The sequence below is a fragment of the Cyanistes caeruleus genome, chromosome 7 (assembly GCF_971803275.1).
Source record: "Cyanistes caeruleus chromosome 7, bCyaCae1.hap1.1, whole genome shotgun sequence".
NCBI classification, from domain to species: domain Eukaryota; kingdom Metazoa; phylum Chordata; class Aves; order Passeriformes; family Paridae; genus Cyanistes; species Cyanistes caeruleus.
The window spans coordinates 22,955,621-22,972,962 of NC_141707.1; the positions used below are offsets into that span (position 1 = coordinate 22,955,621).

A 17,342-nucleotide genomic window follows, 5' to 3' on the forward strand; every position below is an offset into this window, starting at 1 on the left:
GATACATATTGTCATATAAACCATGATCAATATATAAATGAAGCTGTTTAACATCAACATCACAAGGGCATTTCCAGTTGGGCTTTTTAATACTGGAAACAACAGAACTTAACTTATTATGCCTTTATATATTATTTTCCCCTTTGAATGAGATACAAACTTCAAGTATTTCTAGCAGTCCTGTCCCATCTAGATGCTCTGGTTGCTAATGACTCCTGCACTCAGATTTACTTTTATCAAATCAAATCTGGCTAAGATTAGTCTTTATATTAAAAAAATCACTGTGAGGAGGGCAGGGAAGCAAAAACAGGAGTGAAATAATTTTTCCTGATAACCTGAAGAAATAAGCCTTAAAACAACGTATGGTTATTGACTTGTGTACCTTCTTCTTTGTTCTTGGTGTCTCTGAAAACCTTTCACATTTTCATATCCTGGTGACAACAGGGATCTTTTTTGTTGACTTGCTAGCAAGAAGCTGTGTGTCCAACACTTAGGAAATACAAGCTTGAAAATTTCTTTCCCCTCCTTATTCTTCCTGTACCTTAGAGCTTCTTCTAGGAAGCCCTTGCTGCAGAGATCCTTCCTGTCTGATTATATCAGCATAAACTTCTTGGGCAGGTCAGAAGGGAGCAATTTTTCAGTTAAGATATGTGAAGTGATATATTTCCTTGGTGTATGGGGGCTGTGACCTAAATTTTGACATTTTAATTTTTTACTGTTCATCTGTTTTATATGGGAAGCTCATATATTCAAGTAATTTCTAAACAATGTGGGTTCTGATGTTGGAATGAAATGTGGTTTTTCTGGTTCATTAAGTATTGTTTCTGCTTACATAGCAGTTATCAATGATGAAGTCTTGCCAAAATTCTACTGGAGACTGATAGTCTTTCATGATGTTCCTAAACATGCTTAGCATGTCCTTCTTGTTTGGAAAGACACCAGCATGAATATAATTTCTAATTTGGATGTGTGATGTGCTGAAGTTAATGGAAAGCTGTGTGTGTTTTGCAACACTCAAAAGTCTTAAAATAAGCCTTTAATGTAGCCCTTTAAAATAACACTTTAAGTATCAATTCAAACTAAAACCATATGCTAATCTATATTTGTAACTGTTTTTCATAAGACCATATGCAGAGAGATATTGAACTAAAAAACATAACAACAAATATATCTGTGTGCTTAGTTGCTGGGGTATTAGAAACAGCAATTTTGGTTTATGTTAGTTTAGCATTTATTCTTGCAATTTCTTTTCTGTAACATGTATTTTTTCTTCGAAAGGTACCAGTAAAACACTGAACACTCTTTTTTTTTGTTAATTTTTTTTACCCTGTAGGTAGCCCATGAAGCTTTGGTGAGACAGTTTTTGTGAGGCTATACAAAGAATAGATTGTGTAGAATTTTTGTGAACCCCTGGTTCAGAAGGTCAGTGTTGAAATTCTACTCCATTTCACAAATGTATGGCCGTATGCTGCCATCTGTCTGTTCTGCAGCTGGGAGTTAATAGTGCACTGTTAATGTTATGTTCCAAATTGCAGCTATTTTTTGTGTTTCTGAAAAGCTGTTAAAACTTATGATTTATTATTTTATCTCATTTTTAAACAGTTTTTTAGTCTGCTTTGGTTCTTTGTGGGAAAGTAAACTGCAAGGCTGAAAGGTTTGACGTCTCTAAACAGCTAATTTTTCCTCTCCAAAACACAAAACAATGTCACTCTTATACTTTCTATAGAAAGAAAGAAAAACTGAATTAGTGTTGTCTGTGATATCTGTCATTCTCGCAAATCTTACTGTGTCAATGTAGCACCAAATTAAACACACTATGAAATGTTAATTCAAGCCAAATCCAGTGATGTGCTTATTATTAACTCATTTATTGTAAAAGTCTTGAAACTGAATTGGGACTGACTAGCAACCTACAAATTTTGTACATTAAAGACTAATACATGTTATTATTGTGAAAAGATTGTAAAGGAAGAAACATATTGCATGTTGTAGTTAAAACCCAGTTTGAAACTAAGATGCAGATGCTTGCTGACTCCACTCTGTGCCTGCTCCCCTGGTAGGGAGGAGAATTGGGAAAAAAAAGCAAAATTTGCCAGGTAGACAAGAACAGTTTAAGAATGGGAAAAATTATAATAACATTAATTGTAATAATAACAGTGAGAAAACAATAATATTACTTAATTGAAATTTGTTAATAATAATTGTCATGAAAATGAAAGAAAGAGAGAGAGGAACAAAACCCAAAAGAAATAGGACACAGTTGCTCACCACCTGCTGATGGATGCCCAGCCCATCCTCCAGCAGTGATCAGCCCCTCCCAGCCGACTCTCCCAGTTCCTGTCCCGAGTGTGCCCTCCCATGCTGTGGGATATCCCTTTGGCCTGTCCGGGTCAGCTGTCCTGGCCATGCTCCCCCAGCTCCTTGTGCAGCCTCTCACCGACAGAGCATGGGAAACTGAAAAGTCCTTGACTATGGGTAAGCACCACTTGGCAACAACCAAAAAAAAAGTGTTTTGTGTTGGCAAAATTGTTTTCCTATTAAATTGGGAGCACAGCATTGAACCAGCTGCTATGAAAAAATTAAGTCTATCCCAGCCAAAACCCAGACAGGGCACAATATTACTTTATTGTTTTCTTATAATATATGAGATTGGAAGTGCAAGTTTTATAAATTTCTTTAATTTTTTTTTGCAGATGTTGATATTTGAATCTTACTTAGATTCCATTTTGTCCATTTGAAGTTACAGTATGTGACCAAGGTCCTTGACCAAGTACACAGTGAAAGCATTTATTGTGTTGTATAGTTCACATTGCATCTGTTAGACCATGTCAACAGTAAGAAACAATTTGAAAATTTCAAATTAGAAAAATAGATAATTTGACAAATTTTCAAACTTATCAATTTCAACCTTGAAATTGCCAATATTGTCTTTAATATGTATTACTTATAATTGTATTGTGTTTTAGTGAATTCATGGCTTCAAAAAATAAGAAATTAAGATATGTATTTTTCAGGCAAGAATACTAGTTTTTTGTAGATCCTGTGTCCGAGATTTTTATTTATACTCCAGACTATTTAATCTAAAAAAAGGTGTTTGTTATTCAAATAATAAACATTTACAGATCTGCTTCAGAAATTCTTTTTTTTTTTTAATCTAAGCCCCAGATAACCCCTTCAGGTTAAAAGCAAAGTTATTTGTTATTGAAATAATCAAAAAGAATAATAGGTACATTTTCTAAAATGGGAAGGTAACTTGGCAAACTGTGCATATATTTCTGTGTGGTCAGCTATTTCATGACAGCAAAACAAATCAAGAGAATATATCTTTTATAAAATGCTGTTTTGTTATTATTTAAACTATCATTTTCCCACATAAACAGCATTGTGCAGTTTACCCATATGCAAAAATACTTGTAAAATGGAGTGATTAATGGAGGGTCATAATTGACATCAAAGTGTAGGGGAATGACTTCTGTATCATTATGTTCCTGTGAGGAATATGAAGGTAATAAAATAAACATTTGTTTGGAGGTTTTTTTAGGGACTTGTGCTCTAAATAGTATTGCTAAACTAAATACACAGTTTGTTTTTAATTAGCAAATTAAACAGAGTTTTTAATTTTGATTTCTTTTATATGGGAATTATCAATTAACATGTATGCTTTTAAGTAAAGACTGGTTTTGTTTCAAAATAGTTCTGCTTCCTGCCAATAACACAACCAAGTTGTCAAAGCACCTTGATCATTACTGGTTTAGAAGAAGACCATTTATTAAATACAGGATTAAATATAGTAGGCTTGTTGCTGTGTTTAATATACTTTTTTTTCTTTCCAGGTAGATAATGTATATGTTTCCAACATAGGCATTATGAATAATTCACAACAGAGACCTGTAAACCCTGGAGAAACGTTATTCAAAACCAACTTAAATGGTATAATTTTAACTAATTTTTTACAAACCATATTTTTAGAGGTACTCACCCAATAACTCTTTCTCAGTGTATTTTTTCATGAAAATCATGTGAAAGGTATTTCTTTTCTAGTTAGAGCTTGATTCAGAATGCAATACCTCTAGCAATAATAGCTTAAGCAGTCGCTTGAGTGTCTTCAGTTTTTAAACAGCTGCACAGTCAATTTCACTCAGTATAAAAGTATCCATCATCAGGTAGTCCATTCTGGTTAAACAGACAGTTGATGCTATGCAGCCTGGATAGCTGGGAAGGTAAATCACATAATCAAAATGTGATTCTAAATAATATGGCTCATCTGAAGCTGCTTAATCGTATCTTCTGAGGCCATTGCAACAAAAATGATGATTATATTGTATTTATCAAAGCCACTGAGAGTTGTACTATTTTTCTGTGGAGACTGTGTGCTTTTCCTTTGTTCCAGGTCTTATTTGGTAAATCTGTGAGTAAAATCACATTCTTTCTGCTCAGTAGATTCTGCATGTAGCACTACCTAAAGTTACTGTAAAAACTCAAGAACGTGTCCAGCACAGAAGCCTGAATGAGAACTTGAAGGATTGATTCCAGTTCCATGATCTCAGTGAAGATTCTTGCATCCTTAGCTTTGTCTTTATCTGCTCTTCATTTCTAGGTTGCCTTCTTCACAAAGCTGTCTAAGCACTCTTAGATGTGGTTGTAATTGTCAATGCAGTGTTCTGCAGTTTAGGGATCACAGCCTAAGAGATCAATAGTGGATTTTTTTTGCTTTTTCCTAGGATCAGAAACTCTGCTAATAGGTTTTCATTGGTGCTAGGAATTAAATCAGTAGAAGGAGTTATTAAGATGAAATGAAATGAGACAGACTAAATTCCATACTCATGGTAAGGCTTCACAATTTCTGGGTCTTCTTTTTGATTCAGAGTGAAAACATTCCCAGCAGAATGAAATTTTAAGAGTCTGACCAGATCTATTTTGAAGTCATCTTGATTTGTGTTCTCTAAAAGGCTCCCAATGACATGGAATTTTTTTTCTCCTCCTATCTTTTACCAAAAGGACTGTGAATTATTCCTTAATTTTCCTTCTAGTCTTCCTTCTGGTTTGTCCCTTCAAACTTGTTCTGCAGAGTTTTCCTTCTGCCTAAGTACTGCAACTTCTTCTTTCTTTCATGATGCAATCAGCTACTCATACTGTATTGAATTATGATGAGTAAATGATACTGTTTAATGTTCTTATAAATGTGTAAAATTTTATCTGTGAAAATAATACAGTTTCACTGATCAGAGGAATTTATCTTCTAGTACCAGGAACTCTCTGATTTGTGTGTGACAGAAGTCCACAAAACAGATCAAAGTGCTGTTTTGCTCAGAATGCTTGAATGGATCTTTCTGCACAAGAAAAGAAAAAAAAAAAATAGAAAAAGGATCTGTTTTCAGCTAACTGTATTTCAGCAATCATAGTCCTTTGATATTAATCTGGATGCTCAGGCTCTCCAGCAACAGAGCAATCCCCTCTGAGGATCTAACTGTCCTCATAACACAGATGCTCCATTTATTTTTGTTTGGTTTCAGTCTCTGAAACAAAAGCTAGGCTAGAAAGCCCTTGCTAGAAAGAAAATTCCTGCTGGAGAGGAACTGGTAAGAAACAGTGTCTCATTAAGTTTCCCCAAGACTTTCATCTTGCAGTTACTAGTGGAAAACTCAAAACAGGTCACAACTCTCCTACATGCAAGCCTTTAAAAGTGTGATTCATTTATAAAAAAGACTTGGTTACTCCTGCTTTTCTTTAATGTGGGAACTCTCTTTGTCTCACGACCTGTGAGTCTGCTTTCCATCTATTTGTATGCTTCTCTCTGAAAGGGTGAGACCAGTTTAATGGTGAATGAGTGTTCTTGTCAGGCTTTCCAGTTGCTGAGCACTCCTAAACGCAAGGCAAGACGCTGAACAGATGGAAGTTTAGGTCTGTTATATGCTGCTTAGTACTCTGGCCTGATGATATTGGATAGACTGGAATAATTAGTGCAACAAACAAACAAAAATAGCCCAGTTGTACTTTAACCTTGTTGGAACCAGAATGGTTGTGCCATCAGTGTGACTCATCTGGTGATGTGATAAGAATAAAGTCATGTCAATATGGAATATGTTATACCTGACAGGCACATAAAAGAAGATAAAGTTCACGTTTGGTAGATGCTGTTAGTAAAGCCTCACAAGCACCATTTAGCCAATCCCCTGCCATATGGCTTCCTGTCCTACTGCCTGAACTGAGTGAAACTAAGTGAGAATTTTGGCTGGAGGAAGGGCATAAGCCAAGACAGGGCTATCTCTTCCCTGTCTTCATTCTCTCACCTTCCTCCAAATTTTATAGCAGTCCTTTCAGCTCACCTGTCAAATTCCTGTTATTTTTATCTTTCATGTTTATATAGATAAGGTGTGTAATCCATCTCTGCTGCTGAAAAATAAGATGATACTCATCTCTGGGTAAGTAGGTCAAATTTGGATTTTTATGATCACTGACAATCTCTTTATGGCCCTGTTGTACTCCTGTCAGCTGCAATGCACATGTGGAAGCACTCAAGGTAACATTAAAGATAGATGGGATAATCACTGCAACCTGCTGCTGCACTGAGATGTAGTGCCACTGCCTTTTCAGTGCAGGTCAGCTTCCAGTGGGCACACAAGGCAACATTTATGTCTTTGATCTCAGGTTTGAATGAGAAATATTGAGGCTGAACTACTTGTCTGCCCAAACTCCCCCCTTATCCTGGAGAGAAGGAAAGCTTGGTTTGCTGAAAATCCGAGTTTTCTGTCTTCAGGAAAGTCAGTCTAATGCCTTGCAAGACAAATAAGAGCTCTGTGGAAGTACATGAAGTAAATACACTTCATAAAAGTACAGGAAATAAATAAAATGCATTATTAATTGCTGGTTTTGGCCTTATGGGTGACCTGTTTTGCACTTTCTACTTTCTTCAGGAAAAGGGAAAAAGTTACCATGTAACAAATAATGTGTTTCCTATTTATAGTAATAATAGTTATAAGTTTCTTAGACTGCTAATATTTTTTTGCCTTTTAATGTAAATACTGTATTACACATGTGGTTGTCTACCAGGTGTTATTAGTTGTATTTTTTAACAAAGGTGTAACAAGGATAATGATGGAAAAAAAATACATAGAAGGAAACCAAATACAGTGTGCCGTCTATTACAAATTTTTGAGGCTCAGGTGTCAATTGTTGCTGGTCTTACTCATTGTAGATATATTTTCCTATTTTAAATACTCCTAAAATACTCAAAGTTCCTTAAAACTTATTTTTGGAGCTGACAGAAGAGCCCCAGCCAGTTATTTTGTATTCCTATAGCAAGAGGGAAACTTATCAAGGAGTCTAGAAAAGGTGATGATCTTAGAATTATAAAAATTAGTATAGTAAATATTTTTAGTAAATAAATGCCATTTTTCTCTACCAAATATGGTTCTAAATAGTTCTAATTTTCAGTTATATTTAATTTGGGTCATTTAAAATAACCGTGTGCACCTTGGTCTAGTGAGAGGGGAATGTGGAAGAGAAATCAGGCTAAATAAATATTGAGACACAGAAAAGTAATTAACAGTACTCTGTTAAAAAAAAAAAAGTTAGAAAAGTTAAAAAAAGGCATCTAAAGAAGCTATTACTCAGCTTAACACATCAGGACATGAAATTCCTTTCATTTGACATATTTTCTGACAGCAAATGGCAGCTATTGGAATTAATAATCCTTAATAGGATATTAGCTTGGGTGAAAATAATTTTCCACAAAAAATTGGTAATTCTATTCCTAAAATTCATCAGAGACAAGCTGCATCTTCTATAAACAGTACAAAATAATCTCTGACACTAAAATTTATGGTTAAAAATTAATTAACAGTTCAAGATCGAGTTGTTGAACTTCATTCTTATGTAAAAAAATTTTCAGTACATTTACTATTCTATTCACATAGTATGTTTAAAATTTTCTCTTCTGTTAATTGTCTGTGACTTAAAGCATGGAAATGACTGTCAATTTTTTCATTTTCTTCTTAAATCACTGATGTGTTTCTTTGAACTACTGCTATTCAACAGAAGTGAATCAGGGAGTGATTAAGAGAGGTTCCCCTTGGTATTTCATAGGAATGGCTGAAGTGTCTTATCAAAAGTAAGCTACACTACATAAATCAGGAGTAATCATGTACTCCTCAGTGAAACTGCATCTGAAATAAGATCAGATTCTAAATGTACAGGGAAATAGACAAGGCAATGGCTACAAATCAGACATCATTTTAAGGAAAGAAACAATGAATGTAGTACCTACGTAGATCTCTTTTAACTACAGATTAAAAAAATCAGAAAAAACAGTAGAACCTTTTGAAATTCAACAAAAGCAAATGCAGGGCCTTCATCTTGGGAGGAATAACTCCACACAACAGTACGGGCTCGGGGCTGACCTGCTGGCAAGCAGCTCTGCAGAGAAGGACCTGGAGGTCCTGGTGGACACTGAGGTGTCCATGAGCCAGCAGTGGCCAAGAGATCATGAGTGTCCTGGGGTGCATTAGGAAGAGCACTGCCAGCAGTTGAAGAGCAGTGATCCTGCCCCTCTGCTCTGCCCTGGTGAGGCACATCTGAAGTGCTGTGTCCAGTTCTGGGCTCCTCAGGACCAGAGGGACGTGGGGGTTCTGGAGCGGGTCCAGCAAAGGGCTACGAAGGTGAGCAGGGGTCTGGGGCACCTCACTCCCAAGGAAAGGCTGAGGGAGCTGGGCCTGTTCAGCCTGGACAGGACTCAGAGGGGACCCCATCAGTGTCAGTGAATGTCTGAAGGGAGGCTCTCAGGAGGATGGATCCTGGACAGGGGGCAGAGGACAGAAACTGATGCACAGAAAGTTCCACATGAACACAGGGAAGAACTTCATTGTGAGGGTGCCTGGGCACTGGAACAGGTTGCCCAGAGAGGCTGTGGAGTCTCCTTCTCTAGAGACACTCAAAAGCTGTCTACAAGCTACCACAGTCCCAGTAGTGTGCTCTGGGGCACCCAGCTTGAGCAGGCAGGCTGACTACAGGAGGAGATGACCTCCAGTGGTCCCTTCCAGTCTTACCTGTTCTGTGATCCGTAGTGGACTTGGCAATGTGTTTACTGGTTTGCTACAAAGGAATGGTGCATCTTATCTTACCTTCAGTGTTATGTATAGAAAATGCTGGTAAATACTTTTCATAGTGCCATAGAATTGTAGAATGGTTTGCATTGGAAGGGACCTTTAAGATCATATAGTTCCCAACCCCTCTGCCATGGGCAGGGACACCTCCCACTAGACCAGGTCAAAGCCACATCGAACCTGGCCTTGAACACTGCCAGGGATGGGGCAGTTAGTAACTTTTTCTCTCACTATACTCTCCAGAGGATTTTCTTCCCTCCTAAATCTTTTTAGACAGGCGTGTCTTAAAACAGATTCTGCTGTTAGGTGAGGGTGCCCTCTTACGGAGACTGTGAGCACACACTCCACACAGTCCTGGTGATTCCAAGGCTTTTTAGTGGGCTTAGTAGACTTGGTTTATTTTACAAAACAGCACGGTGGGCACAATAACTACAGCAGGCAGACAAGTAACAAAACGTTTAATTTAGAAAACAGGGACTTTCATTGAAGTAAACACTTTGTTTCTTCATAGTACGGTCCTTTGAAAATCTCTCCATGGAAGTTTTGCTTTTGATTTCAATGACAATTAAATTTCTCTTTCAATTTCAGGTATAAATTGTGCAAGTACAGTTAAAACTGGTGGAGACAAAAATTTGTCAAAATATAAGGAAAAAGACAGTAAATGTGAATGGTTAGGTTAAGACGATTTAAATAAAAAATTTTGAAAAGCACCTAATCCCCACCCATGTTAATTTTCAATATTAATTTATTAGCACTTATTTTGGTTTTAAGAGAGAATACAGATATACATTTCATACATGTGAAGTATATCCAGCTTCATCTGCATTACTATGTGTGTTTTCATATTGGAAAATGAGAAATGCTTACGTTGATGTGTCTGTGAAATGGAGATTTCTACAAACCCATTTTATGAGTAGAAATATTCTCTTAATTACATAGCAAAAATATTTATTATTAAATACATATTTCTTTGTTTTCTTTCTACTCTAAAAGTGCTTATAAAATGGCAATTAAAATGCTGATAATATTTTTCATCTGACCACAGTTTTCTGGTCTTGTATATTCCATCCTCTCAGAGGTAACAGATGTCACAGACATTCACAGCAAAAAAAGCAGATTTTTCTTCTGGACATATCAGGATAATGTGACTGGAAAGATACATGCAAAATCCACGTCATATCCAGGTGTGAGATTTGATGCTCGCCTTAAGGACAAACTAATCAGCTATGATACTGAAATACTGTATTAATATTTCTATTAATATTACAAATTTAACATAATTGTTTAGATATTAGTGTGCAAATGAATTGCTTACCCAAACAAAAGGTTTAAACAAAATACATTCTTCTGCAAAATACGTTTTTCCATCCACTTTGCCTCATCTTGTTCTACTGTGAAATGGCAAAATAATGTGTTTCAAAAGTAAAATCAATAATCAAATGTTGCAAGCATCAAGCTATCCAGAGATGTCTAGCACTAAATCCTTAGTCTGATCTCTCTACAGTGTTGGCTTAGTCACTCATATTGAAACCAAACACGAAGCAATAGAAAAGATGTTTCAAAATACTCATTCTCTTTAAAATTTCCTATAGTCAACAAGAAGTCAAGAAGTTCAATTCAGCCTTCTGTAAACAAGATGTGGCAATTCCAGTAAAATAAGGCAGATAAACCAATAGGCATGTTCTTGAGCAGGAAGCTGGAGACCACTATTGGTGGGCAGGTGAAGGAGCAGTACATTGATTCTCTTAATTCAAACCTTTGTCTTGAAACAGTGTTTTCTGTGCATCCTCTGAGGCCACTGACACTGCAGCCAGTGAGACCTTTCAGATACTGCTTCTGTGTTGCTTTGGAATGGGTGTACTACAGGAAAATTTGTAATTGGAAATTTTGACTGCTGCTTATTTTTTCATTTTTTTTTGTTTTTTACAGTTAGAGAATTTCATGGCCACATTCTAATTCATTAGCAGATTTTAAAATATCTTAATACGTCACTGATAACAGTCCACTATTTCTTTAGTTCAAGCCAGTGGTAAATATTCTATGGAGGAGCAGAGGAATCACATGGAGCAACCCATTCCTTTCTGCCATTAATAAGCAGCTGGGTGAAACAGCACTTCAGAACACCGTGTTTTTGGCTTCATGGCTAATTACCTACATACTATGTATTTTGGGACATATATTGTCTATGATAATATTGACTCATTTCATTGAGAAACATCTTGCAAATGGCTTATCTTAAAATACATAATATATGGTAAAGGAAAGTCAGGAGAAGATGGACAACATAATGCCAGAAAGAAACACCTAACTGGACAATATCAGTAATGAAGTCTGGTGGTACAATTTTAATAGAAAAAATTAAAGCTACTAATTAAGAGGAAAGGAAGATTAAAATAAATACATGTTAAAAAATGGAAATGAAATTTTTTTTTGGACTATTGAGGAAGCTGCTGATCTTGGAGCACTGCAGAGACATCAGTGAAGCAGTCCTGAGACAGCAATATTTCATTACTGACAGAAAAAAGGATTGTTGGAGAGGAAAATAGAATCATTTTAATTTACCAGATATCCAATCCTTGTGATGAGACCATGACATTAATACAAGAGCTGTGACTTCAACATGGCCAAATGCCAAGCCAAGACATTCTGAAACCAATTATTGACAGTCTCCTTGCTGATCATGTTCATGAATAAAAAGTTAGCAGATTACATGGTATAATGTTCTTCAGTGGGAAGCATGGGCAGAGGGTGTTCTGTTCTTCAGGATGATCTATTGTAAGTAGCTAAGTAGAAAAGGAACTAGAGGACTAAACATGCCAAAAATTGTGTCTTAGCTTTTGGAGAAAAGATGCTGTTAACAAACTGCAGTGATTACCATCCTGTAAATTCTTCCATATGGATCATTTATACCAGGATAGGTATTAGACATTTTTCTTACAATATCTTTATATTCAGAACGTTTGTATCCATGCTTTACTTCTCTCATATATAGGATTAATGAGATTATAAATAGTGTCATCACTGTTTTTCTTCAGGTGGCAGTGCAGCTGTTGAGGTATGTACTGATTACAAAGCCATATCCACTTTGAGCACTGAGTGGCGCTATCATATTAAATATTGCAATGCACTCTTCTCCCTTGGAAACAGGTTGTACCGCCTGATAAACCCCATTACTTTTCACTTATTAGATTGCAATTACAGTTATGGTCCTAGTAATAATGGTGGTTTCACTGTTATTATTATTATTATTATTATTATTGTTATTATTATTATTATTACTATTGTATTGTGCATCACTGAAACTTTGTGAAATCAGAGACCAAATAAGTAAAGTAGCTATAGTGTACTCAATTGTCTGTGCAATTCTAGCATTGAGTAATTGCAGCCAAGTAATGAATTGCAGTGGATGTTTTTGTATAAACTGATGAAAAACAGGACTTCTGTGTAGGGATGCTTTTGAATTATCTATTTCAATTTAATGTAACAAGTTACATATTTAGTATTAATTTAGCATTCTGTGTTGTAAAAAAATCTATTGGTTGTATAACGCATATTAATTTTAAAAGCACCATCATTATTTGATGACTACATTCATTCTAAGGAATATCACAGGGCTGTCTGTCCCTAAGACAGGCATGACTACTCCAGTAATATATAAGGAAATATTACAGATTTCAACATAGACAAGACATTCAGAAAGTAAGTGTGCATCATCACTAAAATGTGGAAATGATGAAGAAAAGAAAAAATTTAGAAATAACTTAAAACAACATTGAAAAAGGGGGAAACTCCCTTTATTTAAATTGAGTTTTGGCAGATGATGAAAAAATAAAATTATCCTCTGCATGTGATCTCTTTCAGTTTAACATTCAATTTTAAATGCTTGCAGAAATCAAAAGGATATCATTTGTAGTCACCGAAATCAGGTGTCTCCTGTACTAAGTTACAGCTTCTTAAAATATATATTATCAAATAGTGTTACAATAACAATACTGCAAGGAATGATTTTTTGTTTTAATTTAAATGCATGTACTCAAGGAACTGGTTTCTTGAAGTCAGTCAGGAATAATATGGATACTGCTTCAAGCACATTCCATGTGGCTGGGTGCTGCTACTATATCAGGTAATGGGGAAATGGCTTAAGTGTGCGATAGAAACTTGTGACCTGCTGCCTCTCTTAAAATCTTAGAAGAGGAAGAGAACTTCTTAGCATCTCCTCCTCCCTGTCATGGTATGCTAGTGCTTCATCAAGAAAACTGAGATTTTGGGCAAGAAAATGTGAGCACAGAAATCAGATCACATAAGAACATTTTCAAATGTGCTTGTGAGCTTTGATAATTTATTTTCTAACAGAGGTGAAGATTTAATTCTAAAGATTGGGAAAACAACTGATATTACAGAATTGGCATTCTGTTTTGACAGATATGGTATATATGGAATTTTCATATTTTGTTGTCAAAACTATATTGTGTTGCCCTTCTCTGCTCTGCAGCAGTAGGGAATTCAAGGTATTTCCAGTGACTTTTATGGTCTTATGCTATGACCACAGACAAAACCTACAGCTGTGACCTATTTATACAGCCCTCAAGGTGCACCAAAGCTTTATGAACATTTGAACAAGGGAATCGATGCAGATAATGTGGCCAGGCCACAGAAGGAGGCCTTCAGGAATAAGGAAGCACTGATTGTGAAAAGTGCTGGGAAGCAGTGGTAAGCTGGCATTTTACCTTAGGGACGAAGCATTTTAACTTAGGCTTAGCTGTGGCTTTAGTTGCAGCTAGTGATCTGTAAGGGGCTTAGATACACATTGTAAGAAGGATGCTCTGTGGCTCTTACTCTTAGTGCTCATCAGGTACCAATTTCCCTATAAAATCTGCATTAAATTATTCTGTTGTCCACATCCAAAAGACAGGGGGGCATATTTATTCTCTAAACAAGAACGTAACTCCTCTGAGACACTTCATGGAGTAATGTATCACATAAAACACCTGTTCTCTCACTGAGCTGCAAACGAGCTTGTTTTTCACTGCAGGTTTCAAAGAGAGATTCATAATTAGAGTTAGTCATCAGTAGAAAAAACACACACATAAATGCTTGTAAAAGCGCAAATGTAGTATATTACTACCTTGAACTACAGCCAAGGACACCATGACTTCCTCTCGGAAGCGCGCTCCCCGCGCGCTCCCCGCGCGCTCCCCGCGCGCTCCCCGCGCGCTCCCCGCGCGCTCCCCGCGCGCTCCCCGCGCGCTCCCCGCGCGCTCCCCGCGCGCTCCCCGCGCGCTCGCGGCCGGGCGGTGCCCGCGGGCCCCGCCAGGGGGCGCTGCGGCGGCGGCGGGCGCGGCCGCTCAGGGCGGGGCCGGGCGGGGCTCCCCGGGCGCGGAGCCGAGCGGAGCGGAGCGGCCGGACAGACAGACGGACAGACGGCACCTACCTGTGGCATGGGAGAGGTGAGTGGGGCCTTGCCCCGGCGGGTTCAGGGGTCTTGCCCGGACTTGGGTCTCTCTAAGCTGCCTGGGCTCTCCCTGGAGGAGGGCTGGAGCACTGGAGTAACAGTAGGTGGGGTATTCGGTTGAGTCTCTTGTCTTCTCTTTTCTTTTTCCCATCCCCGCGGTGTCGGAGTTTTCTCTTTTTTTTCTCTCTCTCTCTCTTTTTTTGTTTTTCTCCCCCCCCTTCCCCTTATATTTATTTATGTATTTATTTACCTGGCATTAGCATTTGGGGAGCTGTTTTACCAACAAGTTCTCCTCCAGCTTGTTAAGTTCTCTCCTGTGCACCACCAAGTGAAAAGAAAATTCTGTGCGGTCCCACTTGGTACCTCTGCCGTAACAAAGAATACGTATTCTTCCTAATTTACTGTGAAATGTAGTTTGCTGCTGTGTAGGTGGAGCAGGGTGAGCTCTAGATGGAGGATTTTCCTCTGTGTCATCATGTCCCCTTGGTTGCTAAGCAGTGGTGACCACATCTGTGGAAAGATGGAAGAAGCACAGAGGAAAGAGCAACAGGAAAAGCCAGGAAGAACAGCAGAATCTCCTCTCATGCACCCTTATCTGCTGGGTATTCTTGTAGAGAATTAACACCAATGCATTAATCTTTCTTATGCACCTGTTTCCTTAACTCTGAACTTCTGGCATTCCAGCTTACAGTTAAGGTGCAGAAAAGTTATTTTGGTCAACCAAAATGGTTTGTCATGACTTTTATACAAAGAGAAGACTTTTATACAGAGAGGTCGTTTATAGAAGTGCACTATGTGCTTCCCATAAGTGGCACTGCTTCAGCCTCAAAAAAAAAAGTCTTGATAGACAAAAAACATTGTGGGAACAATCCTTATATGAAAGTGTGTGGTGATTTATGAATAGGAAGCTTTTAGTCACAACAGAAGCTTTCCCTCTTTCCCCATTTACCCTTCCTTGTGTAAAATCAGATTTTGTTGTTTAACTTGAGGACTCCAATGTATTTAATATTTCTTTGTTCACCAATATATCTCATAGTTTCTGGGTTATAATAAAAAACCTTCTAGTCTTAATGGGATGCAAAAAGCAAAATTAAGTTGTGGAAGGGTAGATTTAATGTTTTTTTTTCAGCTGAACTTGTTGAGCTTGAGCAAATATGTGCATTGGATATTTTAACAACAAAAACAACAGCAACATAAAAAAAACCAAATAAAAGCCCAACCAACCAAAAAAAAAAAAAAACCCAAAACAACAAAAATCAAAGAAAACCCCCAAATTAAAACAAAACCACCCACCAACCCCGCCCTCCCCAAAAACTGTGGTACTATATGACATGTTTGCGATTTGATGCATAGCACCACTGCACCATTAAGGTGTGAATTTTGATATGGAATGAAAGGCAGTTCTGACACTGCCATTTTCATGTCAGTTGTATGTGTGTCTAAACATTTTTCAGGTTTTAAGTGGCCCGAAGATTTACTTTTGTTACAATCTGCTCAGTTGCTGTGTTGTTGTCACTGTTTGCCAAACACAGCTGTTGTAGGCAAATAGGAGGAATCGATCCTGTATGCTGGCTCTGATCTCACTGTGAGAAACACAGCAGCCTCTTGGCTGGTCCTGATGGAAAAGGGTGTGTCAGGGTGGGAAGGCAGAGCTCTGTGTGTGCATCACACAGGGACATTCGGGATGGTCAGAGGTGTGTACAAGATGCTGCAAGATCTGCCAAGGGCCATGTTGGCCATTAGCCAGTCCAAGGGCTTTGATATCACCCACCACTTCACCCCCACTCCTCTGTGTTGAGGGTTCAAGAGGAAGGTTTCATGTAGGCTCTTGTTGTTTTCTTCTTTCTTACCTATATTTAAAAATACTGTGTTTTTTAACTTTTCGATGTTTTAATACATCGAAAGGTGTATTTAGCTAAAGTCTATACAAGTGCAGACTTAATGAAAATACAAGTTCTGTGTAAATCTTAGGCATTGATGATTTTATATTATTCCCAAGAGATACAAAAGCAAACATTGCCCTTTCCATATTTAAAATATTATTCAGTATTTGCAGATGAAATTCAACAGAGAGAAATGGAAGTTGGTAAATCAGGTTGTTGATTTAAAAACTGCACACGTGAAAAAAAATGCTAAGTGCAGATAAATAGTATAAGACATGAACAATTTTAAGGGTTTTTAATCAGATTTTGTTAGCCTAAGGTTTTATTACCAGCAGTACAATGTGATGTTGACAGCTTTTACCTTCAATATTTTATTGTAAGACTTGTTGCTCCTATTTGAGGCAAAGATGCAGCTTTGAAGTAATGCTGAAAAACACTTTGTTTTTCTTCATGTAAGTAAATATAATTTATTGTTAATACATACTCACTACTAATAAGCAGTGCCAGCATGTAGAAGACGTTCCATCTTATTCGAGTCCAAAGAAAAATAATGTTTCTGGACCTAATCCTTCAAGAATATGTGTCCTCATTTAATGATTTTATAGGGACACTGAGCTGGGTGCCTTCTGCAGCATGTCCTTTGGGTCTGCACAAGTGCATATAATCCAGAACACATGGAGACAGAACTGGTATAATTTAATCTTCAAAAATGTTTTCTTTTCCTGTTGAAATAAATTGTAAACTCAGCCCAGGACAAGGATGTATTTATCAATAATAATCACGGATGTCATGCTCCTTAGAGAGGGTTGAGTCATCCTTAATGATGAGTGATTGCACTGGCTGAAGCACTTGTGCTCAAAGCACACTGCTACCAGGGCAGATTTTCCATTAATTGTCTTGTTCCTC

At 37.4% G+C, this 17,342-nt stretch overlaps 1 protein-coding gene and 1 long non-coding RNA gene across 6 annotated transcripts in view; both read left to right on the forward strand.

Moving 5' to 3' along the window:
• Nucleotides 1–11,810, forward strand: part of LOC111932129 (uncharacterized) — a 291,751-nt gene extending 279,941 nt beyond the window's left edge. For 2 of the 5 annotated variants that reach the window (XR_015288965.1, XR_015288966.1), the window contains 5 exons: nucleotides 1,334–1,422; nucleotides 3,834–3,930; nucleotides 4,722–4,826; nucleotides 6,368–6,422; nucleotides 11,119–11,810. This is a non-coding gene — a long non-coding RNA (uncharacterized LOC111932129). Of the gene's footprint in view, nucleotides 1–1,333; nucleotides 1,423–2,693; nucleotides 2,835–3,833; nucleotides 3,931–4,721; nucleotides 4,827–6,367; nucleotides 6,423–10,177; nucleotides 10,286–11,030 lie in introns of all 5 variants that reach the window. The other 3 variants (XR_015288964.1, XR_015288968.1, XR_015288967.1) reach the window with 3 other exon arrangements.
• Nucleotides 11,811–14,479: 2,669 nt separating this feature from the next.
• The window catches only part of LOC111932138 (sodium channel protein type 2 subunit alpha-like), a 63,786-nt gene continuing 60,923 nt past the window's right edge, over nucleotides 14,480–17,342 (forward strand). The window contains exon 1 of the mRNA XM_086896790.1: nucleotides 14,480–14,548. Coding sequence (XP_086752916.1) covers nucleotides 14,540–14,548 — 9 coding nt within the window. The 5' untranslated portion in view covers nucleotides 14,480–14,539. The remainder of the gene's footprint in view (nucleotides 14,549–17,342) is intronic.